Below are 14156 nucleotides of genomic sequence, written 5' to 3'. Positions count from 1 at the left end.
TAGCCATTCCCCTTCTGTAATTCAGTGACTTTTGTCCCCCAGGTGTTGACCTGGATTTTTTATGTTTGGTCTGTGCTCTTGTATGATCAAGCTTTGCCAGCCTTCTCCAGCCAAACTTGACTGTTTCTGCTATATTTTAACACTTCATTATTTCACATGATTCATAATAGTTCTTTTTGTTGTTATGTAAAAAATGCAGTCTGTGATGTTGTTCCCAGGGCATGTGAGGTGGAGTCTAAGAGTAAATGAAGGTGCTCCACATTCCAGCTGTTTGAGATGTTTGCCTTTTAAAAAAAGAAAAGAAAAAAATGCTGTGGTATTTTTGTTTCTCTCTTTTGTTTCTCTCTTTTTTTTAAAAAAAGAATACATTTAAGGGGGCGGGGGGATGATGACGGCGACATAACGTCACAACCAGAGAGCTGTGAATCCAATGTAGCAGTGGGTTCGCGACCGTCAGCTTTGTCAGCATTGCTGCAATATTTTGTGACAAGTTACTAGAACACTATTTCACATGTGACTTTAGACTGTGGTATTTTTGTTTCTCTTCTCTGCATGCCATAGCAGCTTATTCCTTTGTTCAGACACCATGGGATGGGTAGTCAAAAATTTTTGTGCATACCTCGTCTTGTAATATTTGGCTGGCGGCATAAGGTTAAGTCATAGTGTTATGGTGACGTGTCAGGACTAGATATCTAATTAGTTTGGGGATTTGTCGTCGTCTACGTTGTTTTCTTTGAGTCTTTTTCTTTTCTTTTTTTTGTTGACATTTTTCCTCAGGTATTTTTAAACAATTGTTGCACATTTTAATTGTTTGGATTCAAATTATCAGTCAGGTGGCCCACTTTTTTTTTTTTTTTTTTTTTTTTTAAAGTGTGTAGAGACCAGCCTTGGGTTAGCTGCTTAAATGCAGCTTGTGCGCAAATGTTTGTCTGAGATAGATTTGTAGTCAAGACCGCCTAAACCAAGACCAAGACAATACCAAGACCAGAGGGTATCGAGACCAAGACAGGCCGAGTCAAGACAAAATCGAGACGAGACCAAGACCGAGACAAAAAAGTCTTTAAACTGTAGCCAGATGCTGCTTCGTTTACGGGTGTCAGGCATATTTATGTGTTTTTGCGATGCACTCGCACAGCCCTCCTCACCGCTGTCTACTGTCACTCAATAACTGAGAGGACAGACGCGCGCTCCACTTGACTATCACGTCTCTCACCCTCTCTGTTTTTCACATAATGATATTATCCTATATCCTCGCATGTGATTGGCCGCAATATGGAGGGATTGGAGCATAGCTGAGCCACTGTGTGAGAGCTGAGCAGCGAAAGGAAATTAAGTGAGGAGCCGGCTTTCGCTCAATGGGAGTTGACTCTTCTGATTCACTACAAATCACTCTCTAAGCACGGCTCTTAGAGCTGATGCTTTTGCGCATGACACATTATCGAACGTTACGTTGTATATCATGGATACTGTTGACTCCAAATCTCCCGACCACTATGTCGATCTGAGACAGCAAGACCGAGACAGCAAGACAAGACTGAGGGATCCAAGACCAAAGTCTTTCGAGACCAAGACCACGTAAAAGTCTCTAGACATCCAACTCTAGTCTGAGAGGTCTCAGAGGTAACAGCCAAGAGGCAAACTCTGGAGCTAAAAAATGAAGCAGAAGCAAAAGTGCAATAAACTGCAGTGCTTCTAATGGCCACTTGAAGCTACCTCCAGAAGAGAGTTAAGCACACGCATGTTAAAACACCCAACTTAACAGCTTTAAAAAGCATTTTTGCAGCCTGGTTCAAAAATGAGTTTGTCCTCTGTTGACAGTTTACCCTTGATAACTCTGAGTGGGGTAATTTTTTACTGTAACTCCTCTACCAAGGTAGTTATTTAGGAGACTTTTGGAGCATTTTAATGGATTATCTGAGTAAGTTTTTGGTCTGAGGTGTGATGCAGACTGTTCTGGAAGTGCATTTTACTTATGGTGAGTGAATTTTAGTATTTTGTTTTAGTCCATTATTTTAGTACCAATTTGTGTGTCTGAGCTAATGAATGTAGCTGGCTAGAATAACTGGAGGGCCCCCAATATTTTATTTATTTATTTTTATTAATGAGTAAAAACCCTGATTGGGAAGAATTCATTTCATTTGACTGCTGTTGTTGCATTCTTAACCACAAAAGATGCAGAGTATGTACAGTACACAGTGTTCATTTAGTATGTATGAATTGGTCTCCTAACATCAGATAATCTGTTGGGACTCGTAAGCAAATTGAACACATCTCCCAGTCAGCATCATTAATGTAAAGGGCTCTGTCGTTGTACAGTTCCTGGTCCTGCACAAAGACAAGACAATCACTGGGAGGAAGACGCATTACCATTATTGACTGCCTTTGAGCAGATTTATAGATGCACCCCTGGCTGCGGCTCATACCCCTCCCTTTCCATCGAGGCACAACATTTTGTGCTGAGCCAATTAGCCTGATTGTGCTATTGTGCAAACATTTTTGCTCGATGCTGAAGCCGCAAATGAGTTTTTCAGAGAAGGGAGTCCTACACGTTAATGGATACACACAGCGATGAGACCTGCCAGCAATGCAGAGAGACGTATCAATATGTGGCAGATGACCTGATTTTCACACACAATGGCAGTTGTGAAGGTTGATGCATTTGGTGCCTTTTTTGTGTGGTAGTTATTTTTTTATATGGAGGGAGTGAGGGAGACATTTTTAGCTTCAGTGCCTGCTCGTTAGAATATTTTTGCTGCGCTCTGATAGTGTTTTTGGGCAGCAGCCAGCACGCCGTAAGGCACACACAGTCAGGGGTAAGTAGACATTTGGACTGCTGTCAGGTGGTGACATCAAGGTCCAGAGGTTAGCTGCTGGTCACGTTAGGCTGTGTACTGTTAATCAGTTTCTCTACAACATGAATAAATGAACAAGCAAGCAATACAAAGTAGTACTTTAACAGGTTGGTCAGTCCTTCATCTGACCAACCAGAATTATTTAGCTTTTCTCCTTTTTTCTGCAAACAGAAACACAGTGCATAGGAGGACTCTTTTCCTTGTGGGAATGCAGCTCCTGCATCTAAAATCAGCAATGTGATTTTTTTTTTTTCTTTTTTCTCTTCATTGTAGCTTCCTGGGGTGTTTCTATTCCTCATCACTTCTGTAGCCAAATAACGGTTTCTTTTACTGCCTGTTTCCCAAGCAGCAAATCTCATGTCTACTTTACATTGTTTCCTGTGTCTGGAAGTCTGCCTTGCTGTAATTTTGTCAGCTTTTTGCAGGTGTTGAAGTAATTTGGCTTAGTTTGTACCTTTTGTTTAGTGCTCTGGCAGAGATTTACTGAGGCTAGTCCCAGTAGATTAAGAGGCTTACTCTGTTGGGTACCTGGTTTGTTAAAGTGCTTTTTCAAGACAATGATGCAGTATAGAAATAGTCTTCATCGTGACATTCTTAACATTTCATTGACATTTATTATTCCTGAAATAAATACTCTAACCCTGACAATAAATTTATTTTCCCACTACCACTGATGGATTTTTTTTTTTTAAAGCATGCCATCAGCCAAGTCAGCTCCTGAGGTGATATCATAACGAGATGATGGGGACAGGAGAGTTTGAGCACAGCCGTTACTCATACTCTCTCTGCCATGTCCTGTTTTTCTTTTCTGTTGGCAACCTGGGAGGAGAATGTGGGTCAGCTCTTGTATGTCAACGGAGAGGCATTCGCTTCAAGAGCAGACAAGAGTTGTGCCATGACGGATTGTGCAGAGAGATAACAGAAGTGGATGAAAATATTTAAAAGTAAACAAATAAAAAAATCGAATGAATGAGCAGTTTATACAATGATTTTTTTGCTTTATTGTTCAGTTTTTTCCATCATCGCTGACAGTGTCTTTGCTAAACTGGTGCAGAACACTCTACATGTTATCTGTCATGCATACCTAATGCTGACTTTCTCTTTTTCTCTCCCCTGCAGATGCAGCATACACTCAGCTGGTGACTGGTCTGCAGGCTCTCCATTTCTTCTCCCCGGAGTCAGCCAGCTTTCGGGGGGCAGATTCCTGCGACCCTCTTCTCTTAATCTGAGTCTCAGTCTGGGCAAAACTAACCTGTCATTGGAGTACACCACCTGACCTAATCTGTGTTGCTTGGATCAGCACAGCTCATCTCCTGACCGAGGAGAGCGCAGCGGCTGCACAGGAATCACCTTCTTCTTTTTTTTCTTTTTCTTTTTTTTTTTTTTAAATAAATAAAATCCGGCTCCGCCCACACTGCCCCGTCACGATGGTGCTGTCACAACGTCAGAGAGATGAACTGTAAGTTTCCAGAACAGCTTTCAGATTTGAAACTTACGGATTTCCGCGCTATGGTTTGTTTGTTGCCATTATGTGATCAGACGCGTTTCATACTCATGTGGCTCTTACTACAGAGCAGGATGTGGTGCTTAGGATTTTCAGGGCAGGTTACCATTTCCATTGGTAACTTGCGCTGCAGACCTAACAAGCTCATGCAGAATCCAGATAAGAAAAAGATATCCTGGGTATGCTGAAATTGCTTTGTAGTCTGCGCTCTTGAACAGCTGCCCAGTACGACCACAACCTGCTCATATTTCGGTGCAGTGATTGCATTTAGCAAAGGGGTTATGGCAGCTCTTTATTCTGATACCTAATCACATGAGTGCAAGTTATAATGCCAAATACCCCGACAAATGGTGTTGGTGTGAGCTGGCTACATTTGAGCTTCATTCGTTCACCTGTCCCAAAGCAAAAGACACTGATATTTTTAAAATGGTTAAAAAAACAAAAAAGCCTGAGACAAATGTCCTTTGTTGTGGTTGTAGACTGTTTACTTCCAGGGAAGGATGTGTATTGACTACAGGATTCAGTTTAAATGGTTAAATTTAGTAAATGTTTCTCCCCTCGGTAACCTGTCAAGATTAATCAATAAATGGTTAAAGGTTTCTAAGCTCCCCTGAGGCCTGAAGCACAAATTTATTGATCGACCACCTCTGCTGCCTACCCCTGCCCGATGTGACCTTAGAAAAGCTTAGACTGCCACCTTTGGCCCACAGTACATACACGGAGATCCAAAGAGTTTGTATATTTGCGTTCTGCTCGCTGTGAGAAGTGATTCCACAGAGAAATCATGCACCCAACATAGCGTCATTGGCAGCGATGTGGCACACAGACAAAGACATGTCTGCTCATGTGCTGAGTAGAATATAGGGAGATGGGAAGAGTGAGAGGAGCTGCAGTCTGGGCTTGGTAATTAGCACCTCAGGCAGGGATAAAATGTTAAGGCATCTCAGTGTGAGATGGAAGGTCATGAGCAGGCGTTGAGATCATCTTCCTGAGCTTTAGTTGTGGAAAAAATATCCATATCTGTGCAAGTCAGGAGTGTCTAACTTGCTTTATTGCGCCAAGTGATAGAACCCATTGTAAAATAATATATGATAGAATAGGGCTGTGCGACATGACCAAAATCTCATATCCCGATACAAGACGTCTATTGTCCCGATAACGATATAAATCACAAAAATGTAACCTGACCTGTACCTGGAGTCGAGTGTTTTAACAGATGCATGAAACTATACATTTTTAGACATAAGTTGTAACGGCTGCCATTTTCTTTGAGTATTTATTACACAGCGTGCTGCGGGGAAAAGCCTGTTCTAACGTTTGAGTCTAAGGTTTATTTTTTAGCACCTGACGGCTCTTTTTTGCTTCTCATCCGTAAATACTCTGCATACTCTTTCATGTGATTCAGTTTATTTTGAAAAGTCAACAGGATCTTGAGCTTTATTGTGAAAGGTTTATGTGGAAAAATAAACAAACGGGTGGTTTTACGATGGTTTTACCGTGGTTGTTGCTAACGACAACGCATAAAAACAGGCACTTGCCCGTCCGTAGTGTGGTTATATTAAATATAAGAGAAAGAGAGAACTTTAAGAAATTAATATAGCCACCACAGTGACCATCAAAACGATGAAAAAATATTGCTGTAAACAGTTTATTTTGCGACACCACGAAACAAAAGATAGCGTAAAATGAAACGATAGACGTTTTTATATCGTCATCCGATATATATCGTTAGATCAAACAGCCCTATGATAGAACACCATCCACTCAATATTTTTCTCTTAAAAAGTAAATGGGCACATTCTGAAAATTTCCCCTCAGCCATAACCAAGATTTTATAAAAATCATAAATTGTAGGGCCTACCAGAAACACTAGGCCAAACTGGACCCTTTGGCAGGCTAGTTCTAGCTTCCAAGTTACATCTTTGGTGATGGAATTACTATGTTAGAGCCACAGATTTTCCTTTGTCTTTCAATGAGGTGAAGACCTTGTTGATGGCCTGGTTTGTTTTGGGTGTTTGTTTGTTTTGTTTATGTTTGGTTTTTTTTGTTTTTTTTTTTCTTCTTTTCTAACCGCCATCTTGCACTGTCATTGAAAAAATGCCTCACTGCATGTGACAAGGCTCTCAGCATTCCTCAGTCTTTCTCTGTGATTAGTGCTGTGGGAGGGGTCCGTTGGTATGGAGAGCTCCATTGGAATGCTAATCTTTCGTGCTATTTGCTATTCAAATTAAGCTGGCAGGACCCCCCCCCCCCCCCCCCCCCCCCCCCCCCCAACCAAAACAAAACAAAAATCCCTCTTTCTTTTTTTTCCCCTTTCTCTCTGTTGCACAAGTTTCTACCCCCAGTGGTATACAGGAAACCGTTGAGGGACCCCCTGAGTCTCATTCAAGCATCAACGAATCACATTTGTTAGTGATGTTGCTTGGCTCAGATAGTGCTCTCATGCAGTGCCCTTAAGATGTCATTTCCCAGCTGACTTTCTCATTTTGTGAAGCCTGCTTGGAAACCAAATGGCCTGTTTTGAATCCAAACAAGGCGGTAATGGGAACAGTGACCGGCTGATTGTCTGCTCTTCACACTAATTTTTCATTGGGCCCCCTCCTTTCTTTGCCACAGCCCTGTTTAGCATTAGGCACCAACCCAATAAATTTAGTTCCCATAGCATTCAAGCATCTTCTTCCCTCTTTTTCACGGTTGAACTGTTAAAAGTAACCAATCGACTGGGGGGGCAGTAAAAGCGCAGCTTTACAGTCTGTTTTCTTGAAGAAATATTTTTGCACATTATTCCTCTTTTTTTTTTAAGAGGAATAATCTTTGTCAGCACCATAGTCAGATGCCGTGATTGCGCAGCATCTTCACAACTTATTTTCTTTGTCTTTTCTTTTTTTTTTTTCTTTTTTTTTTTTGCTGCCACTGAAAAGCCCGTTTGTGTTCCTTTCCAGGGTCAGGAGACTTATCCCCAGCAGCGTGTAGCAAAAATAGATACAGAACACAAACTATCTGCTCCCCTGAAAGACCTCGGAGGCACTTATGTGCAAATGGGCCTTTGCTTTTGAACTCTTTTCTTTATTAAAAAAAAAAAAAAAAAAAAAACCAACTCCATGTCTTGGGCAACAAGATGGTGCATGTGATTTTATTTTTTGTTCTTTTTCCACCATGCCCTTGTCTATAAATGTGGTGACATAACAGATGAAATTCAAAGATATGGAGATAACTGCCACAGGCAGTCAGAACTGTGGTATAAAGAGTTCACCGTGGCTCAGTTTGATCATTAACAGGACTTAGATCATGTTTACCTGTCAAGATACTAGTCCTCTAAGTCCCAGTGTTCACCCTCATTCAAATAAACTCAGTTATCCAATGACTCCTGCTTGTGCTTTGGCTTCACTTTGAAAAGCTGAACCACGGACAAAAAAAATATATAGTAGTTCGGATATAATGTAAATGTTCAGCAGCAAGTCTGCTGCTTTTCTGTAATAAAGACAAGGAATTATGAAAGCACATTGCTTTGTTAGATTATGGAAAGCTTTTAAAATGATCCGCTGTTGTAGTGATTTTTAAAAATGGCTCATTTGAGAGTAAAACTTTTTGATAAAACATGGTCTTTATTTTGTAGACTGTGGTAAATGGACTGGTTCTTATACAGCGATTTTTCCATTCTACTTATGCATAGCCAAAAATATTTATCACGATATATATTTTAAAATTTCCGATAACTATATAACTGATGATATAATTGACACAAGACAAAATACTTTACAACTCCACAACTTTATTAGTGCAAAAGAACCCCATCAGTGTATTTTTAACTTAAACAAGCAGCTGTTTTTTTATGTGGGTTAAAGCTATACAAAATTTTAACAGTGGAAATGCAAATTCCTTGCTGACAGTTTAACCAAAAGGCATTTCCAGTGGAAATGGGCCGACATCTCCTGAGCATAACCATGTATAATATCCACAAAACTTAAAAAGTGGTTATACACACACAATACGGTAATATTATGTTGAAGCACAGTACGTATTACTTCGCGAGGCTCCTGACTACAGTAGCTGTAATGCTCCGGCAATCCATCATGCGGTACGGGTTTGTAGCTTAGTCGTACTAAAACATTTTTTGACAGATTTTTGAGCACCGTGTACCACATAAAATCGGTTTGAGGTCAGTAAGCACAACCAGAATTCATACATAAGGTGCACCGGATTATAAGGGGCACTGTCGATTTTTCAGAAAATTAAAGGATTTTAAGTACACCTTATTTTCCAAAAAACACTGTAATAATGACGGCCCGCTAGCATGCACTACCACAAATTGTGCTTTCATGTGTATCTGACGGACAAAAACCAAACCAGTTCAACATCACTGAAGTTGCACCATTTTTACAAACCAATTCTGGTTCATCTGTTTTATTTAACGATCCGCTTTCGCCCTTCTCATTCTCTGCCACCGCCATGCTTTTTCCGCCATGTGCGTATGAAAACAAAGGCACTGCGCATGCACGTTTTACCCATATTCTATTGCGATATTCCCTTTTCTTATCATTGCCTTTTTTCATATAACATGTTTCATTCACCTGTCATTCAAGCACTTTTTTTTCTACATGTAAGCACTTTCTAACATTCACATACATCACGAATGACCACACAGCAGTTAACACATAATGCACCAACACAATCAATGACATCAGCCAGTTATGTAGGTGATGTCATAGGCCTTTCAAAGATTCCCTGCTGAAGATGTGCATGACTAGTCCAGTTGATATTGCTGCCCTTGCTAGTTGTCACCAATGTTTCAGTGTGTTGTCACTTTTTGATTAATCAGTCTGATCTGTATCCTGTTGTTTAATTGTTGAGTAATTTAGTTTCCAGAAACATTCCTGCTTGGCAACTAATTTACTAGGCAGGTAAGGTGATAGGGTTCACGGCAGGTTACCTTTTTACCTTCTGATATCCACCACTGTGCTTGTCATGTCTGGTTTGGTGACAGTCAAAATGCACAGTATGCGTTTCAGATGGAGCCTCGCAAACCAATGGGCAACATCACATGACTACGAATAATTTAGAGGGTGCATATTTAAACATAGCTGTGCAAGCTAAACGAGAGGTTCAGATTGATTGCGTGTCGCTTAAATCAGTTAGCCTTTGCACTTTTTGTCAGTTTTAAGTGTTACTGTACAGATTTGTGGCTTATAAGTCAAAGGTCCTTCCTTTTTCATTAATTGAACTTATTGCATTCGTTCTCCCCAAGTTGGGTCCAGAGAAGTTGTATTTTGCTAGTAGATAAGTGTTGAGCGTGACAGATATTTATTTATTTATTTATTTTTCTCTTTCTTCCTCTCCCCTCCATGGTGGTGGTAGTAGTGAGCAGGAGGTTCTCCAGCCTCTCTTTTGGTTCTCAGGGAACTGAACACAGTTTGGTGCACGGGTGTGTCAATCAGATTTTTGCGCTGGCATGACAGCACTCCTTGTTTTGTGGACCATCATCTCTTATCAATTAAGCTAGTTAAGACAGTTTCAGTTGGTTGAAACCTCGATCGGTTGCTCATTGGAGTTTCCAGTGGTTTAGTTTACTTAGACTTTTACTGTCGAGAGTCAGCATTAATTTTCTTTATAGTCCCTCCCTGGTTTCCTCATTACTTGTATTTCATTTCAGCCAGACCTTTCTCAGTGCGTTTTCATAATGCATCATATTTATTAGTAGTATAATAATTATTCAAATCCAAGGTACATTCCTAAGTAAGACAGATTTGTGGCTCAAGACCTCTACCACCAGAATTCTCCCATAGATTTAAATGGAGGGCTCTCTAAGTGCCATGTGTGTCTCTGTCACCTATGTTGTGTCTGGCTTTATTCTGTGTTTATCCAAGGATGAATTATGCACAGCCTCACTGGATTAAAGAAAGTTTGACTTTGGCTTCAGCTCAGTCAACAAAACTCCATCGCTGTTTGACAGAAAATGTGTATATGCCACACCCATTATAGAAGAAAAAAAACCCCTGCTTTTGTTTTCTTATTTTAACATAGACACCTGGTTTCCACACCCATGCTGCTTTTGATCTTAAAAGCCATCTGCTTCTACACACCCACAGAAACGCACAAAGGAAAGTCAATGTCTAAAGTCGACATTTACTTAAAATAAATAGATAAATATAGAATGATGTTAGAACCTTCTTCTTTTCTGAATTCCAGTATAGTGGGGTTTTTCTCCTTGGATTTTTCTCATGGCTTAAATGATAATCCCCACAAAAAAACCCATTCCCCTACCTGTTTCACACTCACGCTGACTGCATTGTGATCATCATCCTTCTCAGAGGCTTTGTGATGACAAAGATGGAAATCTGTCAAGGGGTATTTCTGCCTTTGGGGGCTTTTCTCTGGGGTTTCCCTGACTTTCAGAGGTCTTACCATTTTAGGTTTGGGGAGGATGGATTATTATTTTAAAGAAATTGTAAGTACTAATAGTAGTAGTTGTGTTGAATCATGTTTTTTCAGCTACTGTCTTCATTGTAGTTATGAAACAAAGCTCAAAGCCCTTATTGGCTTTTTTGGGGTTTTTCACTTGCGTTTGATCCCTTGACGTATATACGTTGTGCTGTTGCCCCACAGTCACACCCATTAGAGCAGTGTTCCCAACACTGGTCCTTTCTTTGAAATGGTTACCCCTGTCTGTGTGTTGAAGGAAAAAGTAGACCTTTACAGAACAGAATGAGGTATAGCCAAACAGTCTTTAATATAGTGTTCAAGTTAGTGTGAATCGAATATAAGTATTAAAGGCAACATGGAAAGTGATAAACTAAATCACTTTTGGGAGCACATTTCATGCATGTGCATACATCTTCATGTGCAAGTTGTTTATCTTTGCATCTGCATGTCGGTGTTACTGGTATTTGCTCACTGCAGACTTGGAGAGGGGGGAGTTTACCCGATTGGAGTGTTTTCTCTTCTTTGTTTGACCTTTTTATCCTCTTTAAAGTTGAAGCCATTAATATGTTGTATATAGGCTCTATATTTATATATGTGCTTGTTGTTTTTATGTTGATAGATAGATGTCTTATTGTGTTTACTTGGTTTAAAACAAAAACCCTTAGGTGGTCTGAAAAGCTTTCTATGACAGACAAAGCCCTGCTTCTGGAAAAACAAGGGTGGTGATTGCCTGAAGGTGCCAACCAAAGCCCAGAGCTCTTTATCAGTCAAGTAAGAGGAATAGAGCGATTTTCATAGAGCTAGATTTAGCTGGGAAGTTATGCAATCTTGTTATTTATTTATTTAGTTAAAGTTCTCACTGAGAAGTTATCACCTCATTTAATATTAAAGGCAAATTTAGACCACTGCTGCAATTCTGTTTCATGTTGCTAATTGCCTGCAGCCTTATTGTTTAATATAAACACTAATCATAAAAAACAGGGCAGTGCTGTGTGGTGATGCAACCAATGTCTTTGCTGTTTGCACAGTGATCATCATCAGACAAACCAACCACTGACACAGCCTCTTTCACCTTTAGTAGCAGTCAGAATGCCAGAAAAAGTCCAGTTGAGATGCAGCGTTAGTTGAGATGCACATAGCAAAGAGCTGTGCTGTCTTTTGAAGAACATAACATTGCAATATGAAATCCAGGGTAAAGTGAATTTTGAATATGCTAAGATATTTTTCAAAGTGTAGACCTGAGCTGTGGTCTGTTAAATATTTATCAGGAGTCTTGAAATGCAAACGGGCCCGTAGACAGAAATGGAAATATTCCTTTGTGAGGGTTTTTTGTGGTTATACAGCAGGGGGGCAACATCCTGTTCAACCAGCTGTAGCTAATGGAGCTGCTGTGTAGTGTGTGGTGCATTGTAGGTTAAATGTATTCTAATCTGTGCCTTAACAAGAGGGTGTTTGTTGGCTGATTAATTTCTATGCTCTGCTGTAATCACTGGGCATGTCAATAAATTAAATGATAGCCACACATTTATATATGACGTGCTTTATGGAGTGTTGCGTTCAGTTTTTCATACTAAACTAGTTAATAATCTAAAGAACATTAGTCTGATCTGAAAAATCAGGAGCCAGAATTAACAACAGAACTTTGCTAAGCTACAAACCCGCACCGCTTGATGGATTGTCGGAGCATTACGGCTATCGTAGGCGGAGCCTTGCGGAGTAATACGTACTGTGCTTCAACATAATATTACCGTATTGTGTGTAAAACCTCTTTTTAAGTTTTGTGGATATTATACATGGTTATGCTCAGGAGATGTCGGCCCATTTCCACTGGAAATGCCTTTTGGTTAAACTGTCAGCAAGGAATTTGCATTTCCACTGTTAAATTTGTGTATAGCTTTAATGCACATAAAAAAACAGCTGCTTGTTTAAGTGAAAATACACTGTTTGTTTGTTTTTGGGTTTTTTTTGCACTAATAAAGTTGTGGAGTTGTAAAGTATTTTGTCTCGCGTCAATTATATCATCAGTTATATCATTATTGCAAATTTTAAAATATATATTGTGATAAATATTTTTGGCCATATTGCCCTGCCCTACTTTACAGTCATATTGCTTTCTCCTTTTCCTGCACATTCACATCATGTGTAGCGCTAATGGGTATAATAAAAGCTTCCCAACCAGCATTGCACTTTACCAACAACCTTGATATAATGTCTCAAGTGAAGCTAAACAAGTGAGGAGACTTTAGTCACGTTGTGTAATTTGACTACTGTTTGCAGTCAAGTGAAAAGCTAGCAAACAAAGAAAAGTTGTTTGTCTAGAGGAGCTGGGAAATACCCCCAAACTGCTCTTTCTTTCCTGTTGGTTTGTTATTGTTTTGGCTGTCCTGCTAACGTCCAGCGTACTGCATGGCGAAGTTAATGTTGGGCTCATAGACCAGCATTTTTCATTTAAAACCTGAGCGACAATCTTTCTGTGCAGTATTATTTAGTTAGTATGCTGACAGCGGTGTTATAAATCTTTAATAAAAATATTAAATGAGAGCAATAAATATTGGGTAATTGAACAATCTGCTTTATTTGTTTGATTTAGTTTAGCTTCAGGGGAGGCTGTGTTCGTGCTTCTCATTTCTAAAAGGAAGCAAAAGTGGAGTGGGAACTGCGAGGAAGTGATGTCACTGGCAGACGAGCTGGATGCCTGACTCCCTCTCTTCTCAGAAGGATGAGGTCATGCATCTCTTCCTCCTCTCATCCCTGTTTTTCTTCTCTGCATCACAGGCTTTTCTTCTGGGACCATCAAGCGTTTGTAGCGCCTAAGAAAGCGTAGAGGTCTGATGAAGCATGCTAGTATTATAACCCACGTGAGGCTTGCGTAGGCTTTTGCTTAATGACACTAGATTGCTAACACTTGTAAGCAGATGCTGGTGTGAGAATTTCTGAATAGTTTGAGTGATTAATCTCGTATTTCATCCCCTGATGTCATCACGGAGATCTCACTGAAGCAGGGACTTCCAGTGCAGGCTTTCAGGCCATCTATTGTTCTTGTTCCTCACTTCTCTCTGGCCTGGCTGGCCACGTTACTCGCCCTGCCCTCTTTCTCACTGTCTCCTTATCGAGTCATCTAGCTGTGGGCTGCTTGTAACCATGGAAACTCTCTTCTCCTTCTGTTGATATTTGTACACCTCCCCATTTTTTTTTCTCTCTCCCCCATTCTCTTTTCATCACAGTCATGAGGATTATAGATGGTTAAAGACTCGTTTTGTTTTTTGTTTTTTTTTTATTTGGCACATCCAGTGTGAAGTGGCAGCCGTCAGCTCTGCATCCCCTATGTCAATGACTGATTTGAGCAGTGTGGCTCTCTGTTGACCACTTCTGATTGTGTG

General features: G+C 40.2%; 1 protein-coding gene across 2 annotated transcripts in view; it reads left to right on the top strand.

The window, feature by feature from the left end:
• LOC308401642 (lissencephaly-1 homolog) overlaps window positions 1-14156 on the top strand; it is a 38431-nt gene that overhangs the window by 3500 nt on the left and 20775 nt on the right. For both annotated transcript variants that reach the window (XM_080889955.1, XM_080889956.1), the window contains exon 2: window positions 3972-4311. In XM_080889955.1, coding sequence (XP_080746081.1) covers window positions 4280-4311 — 32 coding nt within the window. In that variant the 5' untranslated portion in view covers window positions 3972-4279. The remainder of the gene's footprint in view (window positions 1-3971; window positions 4312-14156) is intronic.

Source organism: Rhamphochromis sp. 'chilingali' (genome assembly GCF_963969265.1).
Source record: "Rhamphochromis sp. 'chilingali' genome assembly, chromosome: 8".
Taxonomy (NCBI): domain Eukaryota; kingdom Metazoa; phylum Chordata; class Actinopteri; order Cichliformes; family Cichlidae; genus Rhamphochromis; species Rhamphochromis sp. 'chilingali'.
This window is presented reverse-complemented; position numbering and strand designations above follow the sequence as displayed.